The sequence below is a fragment of the Manihot esculenta genome, chromosome 13 (genome assembly GCF_001659605.2).
Source record: "Manihot esculenta cultivar AM560-2 chromosome 13, M.esculenta_v8, whole genome shotgun sequence".
In the NCBI taxonomy this organism is placed as follows: Eukaryota; Viridiplantae; Streptophyta; class Magnoliopsida; order Malpighiales; family Euphorbiaceae; genus Manihot; species Manihot esculenta.
Genome location: NC_035173.2, coordinates 6,683,241 through 6,706,864, shown reverse-complemented (window position 1 = coordinate 6,706,864; position 23,624 = coordinate 6,683,241). Strand labels below are relative to the sequence as shown.

At 30.2% G+C, this 23,624-nt stretch overlaps 3 protein-coding genes across 5 annotated transcripts; 1 reads left to right on the top strand and 2 right to left on the bottom strand.

Moving 5' to 3' along the window:
* Positions 1-9: 9 nt before the first annotated feature.
* LOC110630127 lies at positions 10-2,341 on the bottom strand. Of its 2 annotated transcripts, none has more exons than XM_021777454.2 (5): positions 2,035-2,341; positions 1,375-1,447; positions 1,061-1,242; positions 887-959; positions 10-314 (listed from the first exon to the last, which is right to left on the bottom strand). In XM_021777454.2, exons 1-5 carry the CDS (start codon positions 2,131-2,133, stop codon positions 160-162), a joined length of 582 nt encoding a protein of 193 aa, XP_021633146.1. In that variant the 5' UTR covers positions 2,134-2,341; the 3' UTR covers positions 10-159. The 2 variants fall into 2 exon arrangements, with proteins under 2 accessions (XP_021633146.1, XP_021633145.1); XM_021777453.2 differs by having other exon boundaries at positions 1,375-1,450; positions 2,035-2,339.
* Positions 2,342-5,942: 3,601 nt separating this feature from the next.
* Positions 5,943-13,039, bottom strand: LOC110629374 (adenine DNA glycosylase). Of its 2 annotated transcripts, none has more exons than XM_021776311.2 (7): positions 12,504-13,039; positions 12,358-12,414; positions 11,460-11,579; positions 11,293-11,390; positions 7,100-7,641; positions 6,880-6,986; positions 5,943-6,190 (listed from the first exon to the last, which is right to left on the bottom strand). In XM_021776311.2, exons 1-7 carry the CDS (start codon positions 12,864-12,866, stop codon positions 6,083-6,085), a joined length of 1,395 nt encoding a protein of 464 aa, XP_021632003.1. In that variant the 5' UTR covers positions 12,867-13,039; the 3' UTR covers positions 5,943-6,082. The 2 variants fall into 2 exon arrangements, with proteins under 2 accessions (XP_021632003.1, XP_021632002.1); XM_021776310.2 differs by having other exon boundaries at positions 12,358-12,417; positions 12,504-13,037.
* Positions 13,040-15,284: 2,245 nt separating this feature from the next.
* On the top strand, positions 15,285-19,309 carry LOC110629014 (glyoxylate/succinic semialdehyde reductase 1). The gene is made up of 8 exons (XM_021775850.2): positions 15,285-15,471; positions 15,574-15,684; positions 15,792-15,893; positions 16,439-16,540; positions 17,298-17,413; positions 18,118-18,196; positions 18,281-18,451; positions 18,944-19,309. Exons 1-8 carry the CDS (start codon positions 15,367-15,369, stop codon positions 19,025-19,027), a joined length of 870 nt encoding a protein of 289 aa, XP_021631542.1. The 5' UTR covers positions 15,285-15,366; the 3' UTR covers positions 19,028-19,309.
* The last annotated feature ends 4,315 nt before the right edge of the window (positions 19,310-23,624 follow it).

The window sequence follows — 23,624 nt, the reverse complement described above, 5'->3', positions numbered from 1 at the left end:
GCTGCATGATTTGATGTGATAAAAAAGATTTTATGTCTATTTGCCTTGATAAAACATTATGTTATATCATAACCATTGAGCAAAAAATGCAATACAATGGATGATCATTTTTACATCATTTGGAATGAATTTGAATAGCTTTACACCTGTGATTCATTATTATTCTTTCCACACTGGAATGATTCCTTGAGCTGCCAAACGCTTTTCCACCCAAAACACTACATGTTTTGCTGTGATTTTCTTCTCATCAACCAGAAATGGTTCAACTGTGCTTGCTTCTGTGCCATAAGATGATAGAGAAAACCCTTTTGGACCTGTTCACCAATTAAAAAATGATGGGTTTTATGATAATAATAAGTTAAAATTATTTGTGGTAAGAAATTTATTAGTTAATTTTTTGATTTTAAAAAATATTAAAATGGTTATTAATTTTATAAAAATATCTATTTATTAATTTTTCTATTTTACCTCTCTGATTAAACAATATAGAAAAATATAAAATGTCTTTATTGAAGAGATTAATTAGTATAAAATTAGTGGATTAACTAATGAGTTTTGGTATTATAAAAAAGACTTTTTTTATTGAAGAGATTAATTAATATAAAATTAATAAATTAATTAATGAGTTTTTATATTATAAAAATTAATAGTAAAAGACTTAATAGTTAAATTAAAAAAAGAATTAATAAGTGAAATTTTTAAAATGTTAATGACTTGTTAATGTATTTTTTAAAGTTGAGGATTAACTAAAGAATTTTTTCATATCATAAAATTTTAGAGACACATTTAGTCATTTTTAAATTTTTTATATTATAAAGATTAAATATTAAATTTTTCTAATAATAATAACAAAGGTATTGTTTGGAGCCGGTAAAAGAGAACCTACCCGTGAGGTTTCCACTGGGGAAGAATGCCCAAAATGAGTAAGGGTTGCCCTTCTTTTTAAAGGAGCCATCCAACTGTTATTTATAATTCAAAAGGAAATGAATAAATGATGAACTTTGGATGATATGGTTATGAGAAATTCAATCATCAATGGTGACAAAATCACAAGTCTTACTCTGTTGTCTTGGAAAGATAACTCAAGTTCAGTGATATCTTCATCAGCTTCAAGAATAGCTTTCAAAGAAGGAATCACATCTTCTTCCATCAACTGGGGAAGTGGTTTTGCAGGAGCTTTTCCTGCAGCTTTAGGCTTTGCTGCTGCCTTCTCTGCAACTTTCTTCACCTTCTTCTCTTCAACTAGTGAACCCACAAAAAGGAAAAAAACATAGCTAATGCATGATTTAAAATCTTATCACTTGTAACATAATTACAAGTTCCATAGCCACAGGCAACAAAATCAATTGGTGCTGTGTATATAGAGAACTTTACCAGTGGAAGTAGATGATTCTTGCACAGCAAAACAGGTGATGCTTCTTCTTGAGGTAGCTGACTTGCTGGCAATCTGCTGCTCACATTTATAGATGATGCAGATTACTTAGCAAGAAAAAGAAGGACAAAAAAAAAACGAAAATTTATTATTTACTCTGCAACTCATTGGTTGACCTATTGGTTTTAAAAGATAGGTTAAGATATTTTTTAAATTTACTTAGTTTTAATCGTAACTCTTTTATACAATAAAATTCATTAGTCAGTCTTTTAATTTTATAAAATTATTTATTAATCAGTATTTAATAATTATAAAGAGATTAATCAGTAAAAAAATTGCAATCCCATTATTATTAATAGCCTATCAAATATCCTCTGCTTTAATATGAATGAAAGAAGAGGTTCCTCCAGAATTTATCTTCCTCTTGGGTTCTAAACAGTGGATTACATGACATCCTCTCACCTTTGAATATTGATTTGATTCCCAAAAAGAAAATCCAATTGAATTAGCATTGTAACAATCCAAACCCAGATGGATAATTCAAGAATTATTTAACTATCATGTTTACAGCAGGAATTTTTGGACTATTAGAGCAGCTAAATTAAAAATATATATATATATTTTTCATGAAATTAAGTAATAATGGAGAAATATTTACATACCAAAGAAAGAGTGGAGCAGCTGGTTCTGCCATTCCTGCAAAAACATGAAGGTGTTGAAGGGAAGCTCGAAACTCCCATAACTCCACCTCGAGTTGCCATTTTATTACGATATTGAGTGCTGCTGAATTTTGATAACAACTTCTAATTTTCTCCCAAATTGTTTTTTTTTTTTTTTCAATAATTTATCATTTTTTGATTTTTAAATTCTTGTGCAATTTTATATAATATGAGAAGAAACTCAAAGAGAAAGAGAGCTGATTAACTCAAGAATGGAAGAGAAGCACTCAAGAGAAGAGAGAGATAGTACTCTGTCTGATCCACACATAATCTGGTAAAATACATGCCACTGATTTTTTTTTTTTACACAAGTTTCATAAATTACAAAAATCAAGAAAAAAAACAAATGAATTTTATGTTTCTTGGTGGTCCACCACAACCATCCGTTGCCCATCAGCTTCTGTCCTCAATTTTTCAATTGATTATGTGAGGAAAATTCATTTTTTAATTTTTTAATTATAAAAAAATTTTATTAATTGATTCTTTAATTTTTTTATAAATTAATTCTTCAATTTTAAAAGATATATTAATTAATATTTTTTATTAATTTTAACTATTACCTATTATAAAAAAATCTCTAAATATCTTCAATATGAATAAACTAATTAGTATATTTTTTATAAAATTAAGAGGTTAATTAATATATTTTTTTAAATTATAAGAATTAAATAGTAAAACATTTAATAATAAAGAATTAATAAGTAGAATTTTTAAAATTTTAAGAATATTTTAATGAATTTTTATAAAATTAAAAAATTAATTAAAATTTTTTTAAATTATTAAAATTAAATAGCAAAATATTTAATAATAAAAATTAATTAATAGATTTTTTTAAAAAATAGATATATTTTAATATATTTTTTAAAAGAACTATTTTTTCTTTATATATATTTATACATTTATATTTTTTATTAGTAAAGATTATAGGTTGTTGATTAAAGAAATTCAGTGCTCAATATGATTCAGACCTGTTAAACTAAATGTTAGGCCCATCATTAATTTTAATTTTAAATCTTCTTTATATTATAAATAATTTTAGAAAAAAATTAAAATTTTAATTAACTAATTTTCACATCTATAAACCATTTTACTAGATATATATATATTTTTTAATTAAGAGTAAGGGACGAAAATCAAATTCATACTTTCTGAAATTATTTTTACATGTTTGATTTTAAAATAATAGATTAAATTTTAAACATCCTATTCTAATTTATTTCTTTTTCAAATTCAACTTTTAAACTTAAGCTATAATTACATCCATCTCAAATGTTCAAACTTTATTATTCAATAATAAAGCATTTGGTTATAATAGTCAAAACACATAAATTTTTCAAAATTTCAAATAAAAGTTTATAAAAAAAATTTATTATTTAGTTTTTAAATATTATTATTATTAAAAAATCAATACTTTTATTTTTAAAAATTTATTAAAACGTTTTTATTTTTTTTTATAATAAAATAATTATTTTATTATTTTTTAACATCTTTTTTTGGTAATAAAATTATTATTTTATTATTTTTTTCATTAAAAAACATTAAGTGAGAAAATTTTTAAAATTTAATTTTACTTTCAAATAAAATTTTTTATTTAATTTTTAGATATTATCATTATTAATAAATTAATTTATATATTTTTAAAAATTTATTAAAATATATTAAAATATTTTTTTTATCAACTAAATAGTCCTTTCTCTCTTTTTCATTCTCCCATCCTCTTCTTCCTCTTTAAAGCACCTTATTCAAACAGGGTAATTTGATATTTTCTATATTTTTAATAATAGAAATAAATAAAAAAATTATTTCGTTCACGAAAAAAAATATTTTAATAAATTTTTTAAAATTAAAAAATTAATTTATTAATAATAAGAATACTAGAGATTAAATAATAAATCTACCTATAAAAACATTATGCAAAAATAGTTCTGTTAAAGCAAAATAGTAGTAAAAAATTTCTCAGTTTTATGTCAAAATGCATAATTTCTTTCTCATTTTTTTTATGAAAAAATCATTTTATCCCTTCAATTTTAATTTTATTTTATTTATTCTTTTAATTTTTAAATGATGAAATAATTTAATCTTTACAATTAACATATTCATATACTAGCACATTATAGAAATTAAATTATTTAATAATTAAAAATTAAAAAGTGATATATTTTTATTTTATAAAATTTAAATTATTTAAAATTTAAAAAAATAAATAGAATAAAAATAAATAAAATAAAAATAAAGTTGAAAGGTGAAATGACTAAATTGAAGATAAAAATTATGCGGCTTTTATAATTTTGACAAACACAAGTTCAAACCCTTGAGAGACCATTGTGTATTTTAAAAATTTCTTTTTGTCATTATCTTAATATACATTTGTTTTTATTGTGGTTTTTTATTTAATAAAAAAATAGAAAATTTATTCAGTTATTATTATTTTATTTTTATTTTTTATTATTTCTATGGAAGTATTTTTAAAATTAAAAAATAAAAACTGAAAATTATATTTTCTCATTACAGATTCTATTAAATTATTATATATTTTATTATATTATTATTAATAATTTTAAATTAAATTCGTTCTTTTAAAATATATATTCATTTAATTAATTTATAAAAAATATTTTTATTTTATTATTATAATAAAAACTTATTATTTACTCTTATATTATAAAAAAATTCATTAATTAACTTATTAATTTTAAAAAATATATTGAAAAGGCTTAAAATTTTAATAAATTTATTAATTAGTTCTTTTATAAAATAAATTTATTATTTAGTCAATGTAATATAATAAAATTTATTAATTAGTCTTTCAATTTTTAAAAATATATTAAAATATTTTTAAAATATTAAAAAATATATTAATTAATCTTTTTATTAATTTAACGTTTTTTCCATTTAATTCATGTAATAAAAGATAATAGATTAGTTAATATCTCGATTTAATAAAAATATTTATTAATTAATTTCTGAAGGTATTTTAAAATTTTTTTATAATATTTAATAATTAAAATTAATGAAAAAAATAATTAATATTTTTTTAAAATATTAAAAATATTTAATAATTTTTTTATTTTTGTAAATAAATTAAAATTAATAAAGAGAATAGTTAATAAATTTTTTAAAATCTCTATAATATTTTAATATATTTTTAAAATCATTAGACTAACTAATAAATGTTTCAATATTTTAAAATAAAATAGTAATTTTTATTATATTATGATATACTTTATAAAAATAATTTAATATTTATTTTTTATGTACAATCATTTATAAAATTATTTATATCATATTTTTTTTAAAAAAAATATTTTTCTACTTAGTATAAACTTATTTATTTTGCAAATAATTTTTAGAAAAGAGTTTTCACAAAAATTAAAAAATTGTTTTTAGTTTTTAAAAAAACAAAAAATATAAGGTACAAGATTACCAAACGCACCCTTAATTTTTTTTTTTTTGGCAAGATTATCATTTGATTCTTTGATCTTGAAAATTTGATTTTCACCCCAAAATTTTATAAGCATTATTTTAGGCAAATTCTCCATTTAGCCCCTTAAAATATAGCTCTATAGTCAAATACGCCCCTTAAAGTTTTTTAAAGTTTTTTTTAAATCCAAATCCAAAATATTATGAAAAAATTTTATTTTCTTTAAGGAGTTAACTATTACTTTATAAAAAGATACACTATTAATAATTAATCTTATTTTGTTAACTGCATACCAAACACATCCGAGAAAATAAAACATATGAAACAGAAATTTTTTGGGCCTTTTTAGGAATATGAAGGTGAGCAGAAACAACTAAGGGAAGTCTGTCATAAAGAGAGAAGACTGAACATAAAAATGGGGAAAAAAAAATTGAAAGTAAGGAATTATATGATCTAGAATTGAAAGGTTTAATTGTACAACCTGTACCACTCTGCACAAGCTGCAGGTATATATGGTAGATAAATACATTTGCAATGGTGCATGCAGTCTACAAAATGACTAAGCAAGATCTAATTTATACTAGCAGACTTAGTTTCCTCAAATTTCTTCCTTCTTTTTGCTGGGGCAGAATCTGTAGATGATTTGCTCAGTTTAAACTTCTCAACCATAGTGTAGACCTGCATTGAGAAGACAACGTCAACAAATGAATTCTGCAAGCCAACTAAGAAAAAACTACGCTAAAATGTCTTGCATAAAAACATTATCCTTTTGTTTAACATGGTTTATTTTGCAATAAAGGAATTCAAATGAATTCTTGCAAAATCATGAAAAATTTATTTTATAATGAACATCTTTTTAAGTTAAAAAGAATCTTTTTATTCCAAACAAGAGAATTATTAGAAAATAAATCAACTAAATTGAATTCTTACAAAACTTTTGATTCCTAACGAAGAGTGTAGCAGTTCGGGGAGGAAAGATACTTCTTTATCAAACAAATTTATTCACTTTTCCAAGAATAAACTCTATTCATTTGTTAACTTGGGAATACACTCCTCTATAATTTAGTTGGATTCCAATTTTACAGTGGACAGGTAACAGGTTTGAAATTTGCAACTATTGAATATTGATACATTTTCAACACGAGATTAGTTGTGGGAATCTTGATCATAAAACTGCGTGAGAATTCCAAAACTAGCAAAATCCCCCTAAACAATTTTATGAAAAAGAAGAAAACAGGCACTTATTTACCAATCCAACAATTAGCCTACTTCACATTGGAAGTGAAATTAATTAGTACCACCAAAGTTTTATCTCAAACAAGCTTCAATTGGTCATATGAATTCATATCACTGTCAAATTACGTTACCTTCTTTACTCCAGATGTCAATCCTAAGTTCGAAAGAGCCTGCTTGTCAACATATTTCCAGGTTGTAGCTCCTTTTTTGTTCTTACTAAGCAACTCACTCATCCCACCTTCATGCCAAGAAAAACAAATAAAGAATAGTTGTACAAATCACGTAGAGTCTTGCTTTCCTTGTACAAACTTATGGTGCATAAAATGAATAAGCCTATGTTAAGCTTCTTACCTTTAAGATGCATTACGAGCAACTCCACATAAACCTTGAGACGGATGTGAGTGAAAATATGGACAAATTCTCCAATGTCTTCCCTTTGCACCATGCTACATGTCCTTTGTGGGTCCAGTCTGAAGACTTGTTTCAGGAAGTGATCAATTTCTTTTCTCCTTGTGGTTAAATCAGCTGCTTTGCCCAGATTGACGGTGGGAAATTCCCAAAGACCAGCAAGCAGACCATTTTCTGGCCTCTTCACAAGAAGAAATCCACCATCAGATTGATCACCCTCAATTAGACCTTCAGTTCCTAATATCTCCACAACACAAACAGCAGAAAACTCGTGTCTTTGTTTCACCTTAACAACCTTGGTAGGATAATCTGTAACCAATACTGACTTATCCTGGTTTGAAATTGAAAGGGCACGACAGTGACTCAAAACAGGACATTGGGTGCAGCTTGGGTTTGATGGAGTGCAAACAGTTGCACCAAGTTCCATCAGTGACTGATTGAAATCTCCAGGACGGCAAGGATCAACTAGTTGAGCTGCTAGTTTCCTGATCCACAAGATTTCAGATGAATATAGCAAGTAAAAGATATGACTGTGAATCTTCATAGTTTATTTGATAAATCAGAACATTTGTCTGCATCATGAATACTACCACCAATGTGCTTGAAATCCAAATAAAAATAAAATTGAGAGATGTTAAAACTACTAAATCATATTCCTAAAACCCTACTAAATAAGCAGTTCCTTAAAAATGATAGGAACACACTCATCATCAAAATGTTATGAAGCAGGCCTCTCCATTCAAGAAAGAGTAGATAAATTAGAGAGAAACAAAGGAAGAAAAGAGAAATGGTAAGAGAAGAAATGTAGAGAATTAGAGAGGGGAAATTATTAGGATCTTGATATTTCTTAGGATGCCCTTGTTACAATTATTAACAGTTATTTATACAACTTTCTCTTGCATAATTAACTGTTCCTGCCACTGTTGTAGCTATTTCACTTGTCTCACTACCTCATCTAGCACACCTCATCTGCATCCTCTTATTCTACTCTCTTCCCCCCCCCCCCCCCATAGAGTCCCTTATTCTCCTTGTTAGTCAATATTCCCGACTGCTTGAAATCATTCTAGTCCTTAATAATGAATATAAGGAAAGCTGCAATATTGCTGTTAAGCTCAAGTGTCAAGGATCGAGACATAGGAGATGAATGGGGAAATCCTCCTCTGCTGCCACAGCTTTCCCTTTGTTGAGAGTCCAAGAAGGGCCGTGAATTAGACTATTTTAAATTCTTCAGCTCTTGCTTAACGCCTTCTGAGAAACCAAAGCTTAGCGCACAACCAAAGATAAGACCACTCTAATAAGGTCCAAGCCAATATACAAAAGCAATTTACAAGTTACCAAATAATTGCGCAAGCATAAAGCTTAAATCTAAGGATAAGCCATGTAATGCATTCACTACAGAAAGAAATATTCAAGAACTCATGCAATACAAATAATATAATAATTTCAATAAATGCAAACAATCAAGTTCTCATAAATATTCTGAAATGAAATAGGAGTGAGGGAGTAAAAACTTAAATGCATTGATTTATACTGGTTCAGCTCTCACATCCTACGTCCACTCCCCAAAAATCACATTTTGAGAATTCCTCTCCGCTAATGGACTCTTTTCACGGGCAAGAGCCAAGCCAAGTACAGACACAAGCTGTTCCTTGGAGCTTGATAACCATTTGCAAGAGAATCAACTCTTTTCCTTACTCAAGCTTCACTCTAGAGTGCTTGACAACCTTTCAACAAATACTCTCTCAACTCTTTCTCAATGCTTAAAAGGCTCTCTCAAATCAGTAATAAATGAAGTGTTTAAGTCTCTTATAGCACAATAAACACACCACAATTCATACATGAAGAAAGAGAGAAGATATGCCAATTTAGCTCAAAAGTGTTTAATAAAAGGATTATAGCTTTTCAAGAGAAACTTCAACTTTAATTAGGAAGATGGCTTTTATGCTTATAAATGGTACAAATGACGTCTTATACAGGTATGGATGAAAGCAAGATGTTAGACACATTTCATAAAGCAAATATGCATTGGAAAGTCAAATATGACCTTTATATGTCTTTTATACGAACCTAGAATATGTCAGTGCCAAAAATAACATGTTACTTTTGAAAGTAACATATTACCTTTTATCAGAAGTGCCCTAGACACATGGGATTTAACTAGGCCACTTTGACTTGACCAGTAAAATACTATAAAACTCTCGATACTAGATAAGAAAAAAATCTCACATTCTTAACTTTCATACTTCTGAACACTTTGAATTTACTCTCAGCTCACACCTCTTTTTATCTCCTTTTATCATCTTATTAGCTTTCTTCATTATCTTCTCCACTGGGGCATTAATTTCCAAAATCCTGTCCTAACTTAATCATCAGAGTGCCAATGGAGAGAGTCCCACTGGCTTTCTGACCTTGGTTCTCTTCTAGATCATACCAGTTCAAAGATATTGGGAGTTATCTCTTAACTTGAACCAGTAAATGTGGCGTTCATCCATAACTTGCTGGATCTCATCATTATCAGTTTCTTCAAAAAGAGAAAAGGACAAGAAGAAGTTTGAGGAAGAACCAAGAACAGAATGTAGAAAAAAGAATTTCAAGGAAGAAAGGAGGAGAATAATAAAAAGAAGAGAAGAAGAAATCGGGACTCCATGAAGGTGGAGAAGAGAAGAAAAACCTGGAATTGAGAGCCTTGAACCTTGCTCTAATACCAACTGTTATAGAGCAGGATTCTCAATTCCAGAAAGAGTACAAATTAGAGAAAAATTGAGAGAAAAAGGGAAGAGAAATAGAAAGAGAAGAAATGTAGAGAGAAATTAGAGAGGGAAAATGGTTTAGGATCTTGATATTTCTTAGGATGCGCTTGTTACAACTCCTAACAGTTATTTATACAACTTTCTCTTGCCTAACTAACTATTCCCACCACTATAACAGCTATTTGACTTATCTAACTACCTCATCCAGCTCATTTCAGATGCATCCTCTTTATCTACTCTCTTCCCCGTATAATTACAGTCCATTATTCTCCTTATAAGTCATAAAACAAGAGTCACTTAGTGTTCTTCATTGTGACTGAAGAAATATGTTGAATGTTGTCACTCTAACCTCTTTTTATCAAAGAGTAACTTAAGTCTTTTTCATATTGACAGAAGAAAAGTGTTGCATGCCAATCTAACCCCTTTTTTTTCCTTAATTGCATATTGCTTGTAATCAAATAAACAATATAGCATTGATTCATATGAGGTCAATTAATGGGCAGCATTTAATTCTATTAAAATTAAGCAAAAAGCCAAATGAGAACATATAAACAAAAGGCACTCTTATACAAGAGTTAGGAACAGAGAGGCATATAGAAAAGAAGAAAAGAAAGGGAAAAAATAGGACAGATGATTAAGTTGATTAAATTTGGAAAAAAAAGGGTAGAAAAAAAGAAGCAGCAATGTTAATAAATGATGACCAGATCATAGGAATCCTACAAATAGAAATGTCAATAATAAATCAGAATTTCAGTCTTATGTCGACAACATAATGTTAGCCTCTTTCTTTATGACGAGTTATAATCTAGTAAACATAAACAAAATATGTATAACTTTGTGTGGATGTGGGTGGGCATAGATGCATACAAGCCAATATCTAAGTGATAATTGAGAGAATTCTTTTGAATTATTTTCGTGAAATGTTGTAGAGGCACATTTAGGTGTGAGCCTTTGCTTGAGAGTTGCAGCTTGACAAAAAGGCCCACACATCTTAAAAGTCCCCTACCTTTCAAGAATTAAGGCCCCACTCGAGCCTTGCACCTGAGTGTGCCTCTTTAACAGATGACAAGTAAAACACTTTATTCTCGTGAAGTGAAGTCATCCTGAATTAATTCATGCAGGGCGAAGGTTACAATACACAAAATTATAGTATTTAAATGGCAACAATGCTTCATCCAAAGTAATCAGGTTGCACTGGAGATGATTAATCTGCATATATTCTTTCAGAACTTGAAGAAATAGTGCTACTACATCATGCTTGCCAATCAAATATAATAGATTATGTAAAGAAAAATGGACAACATGAATAAAAATCTAAAATACTATCCAAAAAGAGGCTAAAGTTCCAAATTGAAGAAAAGGAATTCTAGGAACACCAATGCTCACCAAAAGTTCTTGACAGTTATCGAGTCTTTTGGATTTGCAGAAATTGCCTTTAACCTAGCAAGCACCCTTATAACATTCCCATCCACCACAGGCACCACCTGACAATGTAGACCTTGAAAATTCCCCCCTTTTATAATTCAAAAGGACAAAATGCAGAAACAACTCACTTCTTTGAATGCTATAGAGGCAATTGCACCAGCTGTATAGTCTCCTATTCCTGGAACCTTCCGTAAGGAAGACACTGTATTAGGAAATCCATCCCCCTTGGAAGTAATCAGTTTAGCTCCCTAGAGAGTAAAAACAACAACAAAATAAGATAGAAATTACTCAACAAGATAGAAATTACTCAACCTTTGCTGCAACACTGTGGCATCATAACTGCAGATTAAGTTCCCAGCTTGCAAAGTCTAGAACATACTAGAAGGGGAAAGAAGAAATTTTAAGGGGGAAGTGAACATGAAAACAAAAAAGGTACATCGACATACCAAACAAAATTGAAGTTTTCTATGAGTCCGTTGTGTAAAAAGTGACAGGGATCATATTGTTATCCTGCTTAGAGATACATAAAGTACCAAAGCCATGATTCCCACTATTGATAATGTACAAGCAGTTTTGCAATTTTATAATACCATCAAGAAGTCACTACTATCAGTAAGTATAAAACCAGCAAGATAGTAGATGAGTAGCTTCGCAATGCAGCTTGAAATAACATGATAAAAGCTCCAAAATTTCCAACCAAGACAATTATTTGGAAAAAAAAAAAAACCTACTCAAGAAACTGACTTTCTTATATAAAATTCGCAACAGTTAAACCATGACACTCCACAATAATTGGGACTAAGTGGTATATCCGACTTGTTGATTTTCCATAATGGAACGGTCAGATTCAGACCATTATATTGTTAGAAAACAAGAATAGTGCCATAAAACATTTAAGAAAGAAATGAAAAGTTTGAAGCTTGAACTATTTGAACATAAACTCAAGGACACGCAACCATTGGTTGCTGTTCACGTTTAAATCAAAAGCAAACGCTTCAAAAGTACAAGCAATCAACCAGAGTTCACCTCTAACAGGAAACGTGCCCGCCTATAATACCCTAAACCTGCCCACATCTCATTCACCTCCTGGACAAAAAACAAACACAGAAATCATTCCACAGCTCGCTAAATCAATCAATGAAAGACTGAAGTTCAAGTTTAATCAAAATTACTTCAAGAGAAGCGAGGGCCAGATGCTGAAGAGTGGGCCATTTCAGCACCCAACGGTTGTAGTAATCAATCACAGTCTGAACTCTAGTCTGTTGCAGCATAACTTCAGATACCCAGACCCCATATGCTCTTTTTTCTTTATCTTCATCTTCAGCTTGAAGTGGGTTTGTTTCTTTTGTCCTCCAAGGAAGGTCTCTCTGGTTGTGGTCATACCACTCGAGTAATGATTCCCTAATTTTATGGGTTTCTTGGTCGCTGAAAATGTCTTCAATGTCGGAAATTCCTTCATCATCTTTGCTGATCAATTTTCTCTTCTTCCTTGGTTGAGCAGCTCTCTTCCCCTTGGGTTCTTTCAAGTCCTCCATTGCTGCAACTGGAGCTCAGTGGGAGCCTTGGTTCCCTCGTGGAATGCTCCTACTCGGGAATGGAGTTTTGGAGAGACCTTGAGAATTCGAATTCGAATTCACAAAAACGCGCAAATCCAATTTCGTGCTCGCGAGAAATTGAAGCTTCGCATACCTTAATGATCCGATATTTGTCATAATTTACATTTAAACCCTTAATTCCATAATTTCATAACAAAAGTTCCGATTTTCGTCAATTTTTACTGGAATTAATTGAAATTTAATAATGATTTTAATGATCTAGGCCCATTTATATGTGGTTCTTATAAAAATATTTTTTGCATTTTAAAATATTTAAAATATTTAATTAACGAATTTTTTATTAAAAAATAAAATTTATTTAAAAAAAATAACTTCCTCTTACAAAAAATATTTTCTATACTTTAAAAAAAGTTATTAATACCTCTATATAAATATTTTATTTTTTAAATTAAAATTAAATAATAAAAAAATAAATTATTTTATCAAAAAAATATTTTTTTAAATATAAATTATTTTTCAGAACTAATGTATACAAAGCTTATTTATTATATGAATTTTAAAAAATAAAAGAAATTGAACGATATTTTATTAAATCACAAAGAATAAATTGTAAATTATCATTTTTTAATTATAAATCCAACTTTTGAACTAATTCTAACAAAAAATAAAATAAATTTTTATTTTAATTAATTATATATAATAAAATAAATTTTAATTTTTAAAAAATTAAAATTGTATTAAATTTAAAATATATTTTAAAATATTTGCAAAAATTGTAAATAAGTTATAAATATAAATTATTTTACATATAACGATATATATAAGCAAAATATATTGTATGAAAAATAACCTTTTTAGCTAACTGAATTAAATCTAATTTATTTTATCTAAAAATATTTTTTAATATTTTTCATATAAAATATTTACATTTATACAAATAAACGGAGCTAACTGAATTAAATCTAATTTATTAAATATTTCTCATAAAATTATAAAATCTGACACGCAATTTTTTATATGATTTAAAAACTAATTTATAATTATATTGTTTAGTATTAATTTATTGAATATCTATAAGTAAAATCATATCAAACAATTAATCTCGTAAAAATTTATAATAACTAAATATAAATTAATCATAAATTACTTACTATTGATTATAATTTAGATTTTCTATTGCACTCTAATTTTTCATAAAATAACAATTAATAAATTTAAAATCTAATTAACAATAACTAATACTTTTTAATAAATTTATAATTGATTTTATTTAATCATTTAATGGATTACAATTTTAATTTAAATTTTTAATATATTAATTATTTTAAATAATATACAGATATAATTATGTATTTGTACTGCTATATTAAAAAATTTTAGAAAAATTTAGAATATTCTTATATTTTACTCTTAATTTTTATAATTTTTATAATTATTTTATATGATTATTTATAAAAAAAATTATATCTAAATAAAAAATAAATAATTAAATAATAATTATAGAAATAATTAAAAATATTAATTAAATTAAATTATATTCTATTTCTAAAATCAATTAAGATCGGCAAATAAATCATCATATACAAATGACTACATCATTTTCTGAAATTTGTTAAGTTTACCTTTATATACAAGGGATTAATAATAAATAAATAAGTATTTATATTTTATATAAAAATAATTAAATTTATATATAATAAATATTAAACTTATACACAAAATTTTAATTTAATAATTATTAAACCCATTTTTTAAAATACGATATTGGTAAAAATGCCAAAAAGAGAAGTTTCTATTTCGTTTGACAGCAGCCACAAGTTCAAGGCCAAACATGGGCCCCCATCGGCATTGATTCAGCGGAAAACTAGCCAGTCACAGAGATCTCCTCATTCACTCACTGACAGACAAACGCATACTCTCATTGCTTCATATTCCTATAAACCTGGAGTACGATCTACCACTCTTGTAAATCCTACGTGGCACTCATCCATCCCTTTGTTTTAACACAACATAATCCAGATTCCAAATCAACGATCATGATAAGAGAAACAAACACTGGAAAAGGCACTTAATTAATTATATTTGGTTGATATAAAAATATAAAAAATATAAAAAAAATAATTATATAGAAACTATGCAATATTTTTTTTTTCTAATAGAAAGACTAAGCAGTTTTTTTAATCAAACATAAGAACGCTTTAACCATGACTTTCAAAAGGATGAACCAGATATTTTTATAAAAATTTAGGGATTTAATCATAATTTATCTATTATATTTCTAAGTGCTAACCCAAGACAAACACTAACAAATATTTTAGAGGAAATGGTGACGAGGCCGATGATTGTGACCCCATTTTTTATTTTTTATACAAATAATTTCCTTTTCAAGCATTTGTATTGATATAGGTCTGTGAAGGAGATTACACAGTACAGAGAAAGAGAGAGAGAGAGAGAGAGAGAGAGACTAAGAGAAGAGAAAATGGAAGTAGGGTTCTTGGGTCTGGGGATAATGGGAAAGGCCATGGCCACCAATTTGATTAAGAGTGGCTTCAAGGTCACTGTCTGGAACAGGACTCTCTCCAAGGTAATAATCTTCATATCTACCATTTCTTTATTTTATTTCAGGAAAAATTTTGATGCCCAATTGATTTTTTTTTGTTGTGTGTGTGTGTGTGTTTGTGTGCAGTGTAATGAACTGGTGGAGTTAGGTGCATCCATTGGAGAAACTCCTGCAGCTGTGGTCAAGAAGTGTAAGCTTATCATTGCTATGTTGTCTGATCCTGCTGCCACTCTTTTGGTCTGTATTATTCCTGTTTCTGATCTGCAATACTTCTCTTTTCTCTGCAAAGGAACAAAAAAGTTGTCTTTTGCACTTTTTATTACTGAAATCGATGCTTGTTTCAGGTGGTTTTTGATAAAGATGGAGTTCTTGAAGAAATTTGTAGTGGCAAAGGTTATATTGACATGTCAACTGTTGATCCTGAAACTTCCACCAAGATCAGCCAGGTTTCTATGAGATGCTAAATGCTGATTTCATTTTTCTTTCCTTTGAATGATTCTGCCTAGTCTTAATTTATCTCCTATTTGGCATTGAGATTGATTCCAAAACTGCTATTTTATGAATAAGTATCATTTTAGATGTTGCTGAATAAGCATTTTGGAATAAGTTGTTTTGAGTGTTCCTCTGATTAAAACTTATCAAATTTACTTTTAAATCATTTTAATACTCTCTCACTAAAATATTTAAAAAAAATGTTTTTCTCAACAACAATTTCCACAATAATGCCAAACAAACCCTTTGACTTGTTCGAGAGATGATGAAATTTTTTACATGATAATGTATGCTTCCAAAAGTTATTTGGACTAACCATGTGCCTCATCTAGTTTTGGATCATAAGCTCTTGTTGTTGCTGATAAAAAAGCTCTGGCAGATTTATTAGACATCTCTAGATTGATCTTTATGATGCACAGCAAACTTGATTCTTTCCTTTTAGCAAAACATTTAGGAGCCACATTTATATTATTATTATTTCTGTTGCTTACATCTACAGGCAATCACGGCAAAGGGAGGATCTTTCCTTGAAGCTCCTGTTTCTGGTAGCAAGCAACCTGCAGAAGCTGGTCAATTAGTAATTCTTGCTGCTGGGCACAAGGTAAATTAACAAATCCATTATGTTTTAGATATTTCTTGCTTGGTATCCGGGAACTTGCGTGCTAAACTGAGCTTTCTTATTAGATTATGCCTTTGAGATATTGAAGAGAGTAAAAAATTTCCACTCTCCTGTATGCATGGAAGCTCTTTCTAGTTTATTTGCATACGCAGGTGATTGAATCATGTTCCATATATCATATAATAGAGGAAGGTTATGAATAACATGGCAGACACATGTCCAATGCTTCAGAGATATGGATGAAAATGCTCTGTGGCAAGTAGAATATGAATTTGAAAATCTCAGATGACCCAGTTATCCTGTTCTCTACTTGCCTATTCCTATTACTTGTTCATCATCATATTTTTAATTATGTGACCTTCTATTCTCTCTCACATCGGAAAGTGGTTCACATTCCTGCATATTGTAATTTTTTCTTGAGAATATCTTGGGTAACCAGTTGTGCTCACATGGAAATATGCAAATGACTTGATTGCTTTTCCAAATGAAACAGAGAAAATATGTGAAGAACAAGAGGGTGAAAAGAAAAAAAAAGAACAAGCAGTGTTCTATCTTGGAGCCCTTCTGATTACTGATTAGTGCTATGTTTAGGGCACCAGACGATTTCATTATGCCAATGCTACTATGATTGTGAAAAGCTGCAGGCTTCTTCTAATATATGTGCTATTTTTTTAAGTTGGGTAAGTTTTTGATCCCTCCATTGTTAACTGGCTCATTCGGAGCCTTCTTTTTATTGTAGGCACTGTACGATTTAGCGATTCCAGCATTTGATGTTATGGGGAAAAAGTCATTCTTCTTGGGGGAGATTGGAAATGGAGCAAAAATGAAACTTGTGGTCAACATGATAATGGGCAGGTAACTGGTGCTTTTTGCATTGAAGATTAAATTGAATTAGTGATATTTTACCTAGAAAAATCATAATACAAGGTTAATATTCAGAGAGAAGTAAATAAGCAGAAGGATAATGAATTTCAGTATTCATAATATTATCTATTATTTACATTGCAGCTTATCCAGTGTCTATACTTGTCTGCATCAATAGATTAACTATGATATCTTGGATGATCTTTTGCATTGTCGATCATAATGCTAGGGCAGGAAATGATAATGATAGAATTGGCTATTCATAAAGGGGGATTCACTCAAAAATCAAACATTTTGCTTCAAATTTCATTTGTGATCATTTAATGCTCACAGAGGTTTAGTTTAACTTGGTTTTATTTTCTTTAGTGGGACTCCTGTACTAGCTAAATGAAAACATTTTGTCTTCAGTTATTTTGACTAGATAATTGTTAAATGTTTACAGCAGAGACCCGTTGAATCTGTATTTGTTGCTTTAGGCAAAGCCACAGTTATTCTTGATTTAATATATCCTCAATTATAGTTTAGCTAAATAAAAGCCATTCTATATGGATGCCTTGTATGGAATCCACTGTAGAATTGTCTGCTTATTTTGAGCTGACATTAACAACGCTACATCCCGACTCGTGTTTTGAAGATAGAGAAAATGCTCATATACACAATGTTGGATATTGTTTTTGATTTCTTGACTTTTGCAGCATGATGAATGCATTTTCTGAGGGACTGGTGCTGGCAGAAAGGAGTGGACTGAACCCTTCCAATCTTCTTGATGTGTTGGTGAGGAAGCAACTGAGATTTCTGTGTTAACCTACTTTGGAACTTGGAATTCTGGTTAACCGTTGATTACGTGTTTTCTGGCAGGATCTAGGTGGAATTGCCAATCCAATGTTTAGGGGGAAAGGACCAGGTATGCTCAAAGGCAATCACTCTCCTGCATTTCCCCTGAAACATCAGCAGAAGGACATGAGATTGGCTCTTGCACTTGGAGATGAAAATGCCGTATCGATGCCAGTAGCAGCTGCAGCAAATGAGGTTCGGCTCTTCTTTCATCTTAGTTAACTCTCCCCAAACTGAAAATGTGCTGATGATATGTTAGAAAAGGATTTGAGGCAGCATGATGCCATGAATTTGTTAGATAATAATATGACTTGCTTTTGGATAGTTATAAATCAAATTTGCTTGAAATAACAAATCATGTCAATGCCTTCATTTCTTAAGATGTTTCATGTTGCTTTCTTACATATGTTCCGCAATGATGGAGCCAAAATTTTTTCCTTTTTTGAGGGGTTGTTACATGTAGAATTACAGAGTTGCTGATGAATGTTTTGAACTTTCTTGTTTAGTCCTGCGTGAATGTTTAATGATCGATATCCTTGTGTGTTTATACAAACCTTAAACATGTCATAGCAAGAGCAGAAGCACAAGTAGCAGATACCTTCATTGATCAAATATATGGATGTCTTATTTTACAGAAAGCAGTTTGATTATTGAACAGGAAACTTATCAATTAATATTTCCATGCAGGCTTTCAAGAAGGCCAGAAGCATGGGACTAGGGGATCTAGACTTTTCGGCTGTTTATGAGATAGTGAAGATGCAAAAGGATTAACCAAGTGTAGATACACTTAAATGGCTTTCAGCAGAGTGTTGCCTTGAGTCTCAGCTTTGTTAGTTGCCGCAGAATTTGTAGTTTGTGGTATTTGTGCAACGATGCACTACAAGGTTGTGAACTTATTGATCATCATATGCCACAAGAAAATCCTTTTTCTGGTGATATGGCGAACTCCTGCTTACTATTGCCAAAGAATGGATTTTTCTTTTTTTCTTTTTTTTTTTTTTTGGGTATATCAGAATTCATTTAAAGTGAATGAAGTTGCTAGTGTTGAACTCACTAACTTTTTGCACTATTAGTTGAGTTAAGCTCCTCTTCTCTATCTTCCTCAAATTCTTTTACTTCAGTTTCAGTGATTTATATCATCTTATTCTCGAAGTATAAAATCTCCAAGTCTTTTAGTTGCTGGCATTATCAAAGCTTATCTGGATGACTAAAATAGAAAAAGGTAAATTATAATTATAATTAAAGTTCACAAAAGAATCAAAATTTAATTAAATTTATATTTTTTTGGAGAAATTCCAAAATAAAGTAATAGTTCTAACAACAGTACAACGTCGTCCAGGATACTTTCACAGGGATAGTATCTACAAACAGCTTTCAATCACATAATTACTGAATTTTTCTGTTTATTTTTTAAACAAATTCCTTTTCCCAATCCCAGTCGGAATGGGACAAGAAACCACAGCCCCTCTGCTCCTCGGAGACTCCTATATAAATACTTCCCCTCAAAGTTTTCTGGATCCACAACTCTTAAGCCTCACCTCATCAGGGAACAATTTCAGGACATACCCACATTCTGAAACTCTTTCCCTCCAGGCTTAATCAATCCCTCCAGGCGTCTCTGCAACTGATCATCGGAATTCAGATCAGCAGCCATGGATAAATCTCTGAGAACTGCTTTCTTCTCTTGTGTTCTGCTTATCTCCTTGTGGGTTCCATCATCTTTGGCTCAAACTCAAACTTGCCGAGGCCATACATTCTCTAGCAATCAAGCATTCAGCACTTGCAGTGATCTTCCTGTTTTGAGTTCTTTCATCTACTGGAATTACTATCCATCAAATCTCACAGCTGATATTGCATATCGTAAAACTGGAGCATCCACCGGTAATTGGTATGCATGGTCTCTAACCCAAGCGGCCAACAGAAGGTTGGGTCACTGGCTCTTCTGGCTTTTCATAACTCCAGTGTTGTCCCTGTTGCTTATACCACCAGAATAGACAGCTTGTCCCCGTCGATGCAACAGGGTGACTTGGATTTCCAGGTCTCCAAGTCATCAGAAGAAAGAAAACTACCAGTTCTGATAAACATGCCAATGGAACAAATAGGATTAATGGATATAGTGCTTAGAACACAACACACAGATGTTACATACGACCTATTTATCACTATAGGCTCGTCATTCTTTTTCTCTTTTTTCAATTTTTTTTTTCTAATGCAGAGATTCACTTATATCTTTGTAGAGATCATTGTGTTAGGAAGGTATTTTTGTGTGTTTTAGAATACAGTGGATTTTGAGTATATAAGATTAATATTTCATTTTATTTTTTTAAATCTTTATTTCCATTGATTTGCACTTGTTGTTTAATTGATTGATTGTAACAGATATTCCAATTCCTAATCTTATGAGTCTGAAAATTCTGAAAGGTTCTAAAAAGTTAAAAACTCATTCAACACATTATTGAATAAACTGGGTGTGTACCAGATTGTTGTTTAATCATTGATTGTAACTGTGTAAGGCAATGTTTGCAGCTCTTTTAAAACAATGAAAGGAGACGTTTTGAAATTCATGTGTAAGGCTATGAATTGCTGCAACAGTTGCATTGATTTCAGATAAAGCCTCAGATTTTGAGTCTGTAATTGCTTTAGTGAGCGTGCTGCAATCAGATTCTATTTCAATAGAAAGAGTACCAGTACTGCTGCAGCCTTACCTGCTATAACCCATGTGGTTTCGAGCAATAACAGCAGTAGTTGCTTTGTTTAAACTCTCATTCCAAGCAAATGAATGAAACCTTGTAGTGACTTGGGCTAATCAACCATGTTGCCCTCTCATGATTACACATGAATAGCAAATGTTCTGTGGTTTTCAGGTTCAATCCCACAGATTTTGGCATATAAAGCTGGTTCGAATTCCTTTCTTTATAGCATTTGCAATTTGAATGTCAAATAAATTAACAAATCTTTGATGCTCGGAATCCAAGCAACTAAATGAATTTTCTTCTCCCCGTTCCTACTTCCCCACCAGAAATTAGAAAGTAGACTATTGAGTTGAGCACAGAAACCTTTAGGAGTGATTTGGAGATTCAATTACAGCGACAGAGAAGCAGCTCTTAGTTGTAATACATTGCATAAGTAGGTCTACCCATTTCTCATGAAATCCAAATTGGAGCAGAGCTCTCTACAGAAAAGACCATTCCAATTTTATTGCCAAATTGGAGCAGAGCCAATTTTTTTATTTCTAAAGTCTTAGCACAAATATAGGTATAATTTGAGCATGGGAGTGGCTGTCGTGGTACCCACTACCACCTCACGTTTTCTCCATCGCAGGTTTCAGCCAGTCACAGTACAGTTCTATTCCGACCACGTCATCAATCTAGTCTCAACAACATCATTTTATTCCATTGCCAGGAAAACCCATTGGATTCTCTCTGTTCATTTAGATTCACACCGTGCTCTTTTCCCCTCTTTCTCTCTAAAGAATGAACTTTTCTTCCCTGAAAATATCTGAAATTATACGTGTCATCACCGGAGAACCTGACAAGAGTAAAAGACAAAATAAGTGGATAGCAGAAGATGTCATATCTGTCCAGAATATGCTTATATTCATGTCTGAATTAGATTTTTTGTGTGAAGTTTAATTACAAACAATATAATAGTGGTTTTTGAAATTATCTATTATATAAAGAAAGAAAACCGGAGAAAGTAAATGTGAAGTTGTGCTTAAAGAATGATTTTAGTAAGGCACAACAATGGCTTTTGAGTTTTGACCTATTTATCAATGTAATAGTGGATTTTGAGCACTTCAACTGCACTATTTGCAATAGCATCATTTGTAGCAGCTCCTTCAAATGTACCATCTACAGCAACCTCAATTGCATCATATGTAACAATATCATCCGCAACAACACCATTACAAGTAGTTAATCCAATTGTCAAGGTCAATGTACTGAAATTAAATTGATCAAAATCAATTTTATAGTTTAACTATAATTGCAACTGATGTTTCGAGATTTAAATATAATATTTATTAGAGTATTTTTTGGTAGGTTTAATTTCAGTTTGATTATTTTTTTTCGTTTATTTTCATTTTTCTTGTTTTTTCAGGCGTGTATTTACTGTTCAGGTCCTGACTTGGCTGCTATTTATATACGGGTGACACATTCGAGGGTACGAGGTTTTCACAATCCCTGTTATTTCGGGTCATTGGTTCTTGATTAGTCTTATGAGTTAGTGGGATCACGGCTCTACAGGGCCTTTGCCAAGGACTTATAATGAAGGCGGGCTTGGGTGCAGCCTTCCTACAACGATTATCTAGGACCCATGTTGTTCTTAGCCCACTTTTTACAACAGGCTCGGCTTGGTACCAAATGAGTTTTCATTAACCTAAAGTAAACTCATAGGTGTCAGTCATTTTTCTTGTTTTTCTTTGATTTTGAAAATCTGCTTCGTATCTGTGTTGCTTCAACATTTGTTCTATTTCTCAATTCTACATTTCCTCTCCATGCTATCATGCATCGCTGAGTAGAGGTATGTTATAACTCTTCCTATGGCTCTTATTGAATTTCCGGCAGTGGAGGATCTAGTCCCTTCCATTACTTCTTTTTCATTGTTTCAACACCTTCCTCACGACCTCTTAAACATCGAAATTTTTAGGATTAGAGCTCCTACAAGTACCGAAAAGATAGCTCTGTTTGATTCGCCCAATAGAAGTTTGATAGATACTTAGCGGTCGCAACTTAATATTCTTTCTTAAATAGTATGAATTCGGCCTGTCTTTTCCTTTCATTCTCTTTTCTATGGAGATCTTTCAATATTACAGGATTACTCTTAGAATGTTGACACCCAATTTCATCTTGTTCATGAACTATTTTGAGTCTATTTGTTTGTGTTGGGGTTTTGCCCCTCCCTCGATTTTTTTTTTCGCTTGGTCAGATCTGTCAATGGGTTCTATTACTTTGGACCTAGGGCTGGATTGTCTATCTTTGCCGGCTATAAGGACTAGATTAAGGGCTAGATAGAAAATTTTGCTATTGTTAAAAGAAAGCTCTAGGGTTGAGTAGGAAGTTGACTTATCATGGCAAAATATCTTTTAAGGCTGCAAAAAATTTTCTAGACTGAAACTTGTAGATCAAATTTCTTTTCTTCTATTGATTTCTATTGAAAAAAAAAAATGATGTGGATAAATGCTTGTTCATGTCCTCTTCATTACCATCAAGCTTGTATTTCCGAGTTTTCTTTTGAATTTTTCCTTTCTGGATTGTTTAATTCTAGCTAATACTTTCCTTTCTCCTTTTGTAGTTTCTTCTGTGCCCATGTATAAGATTAAACTCCCTACCAACTTTATCCTTTCTAAGAACATCAAGAAGACCTTGTT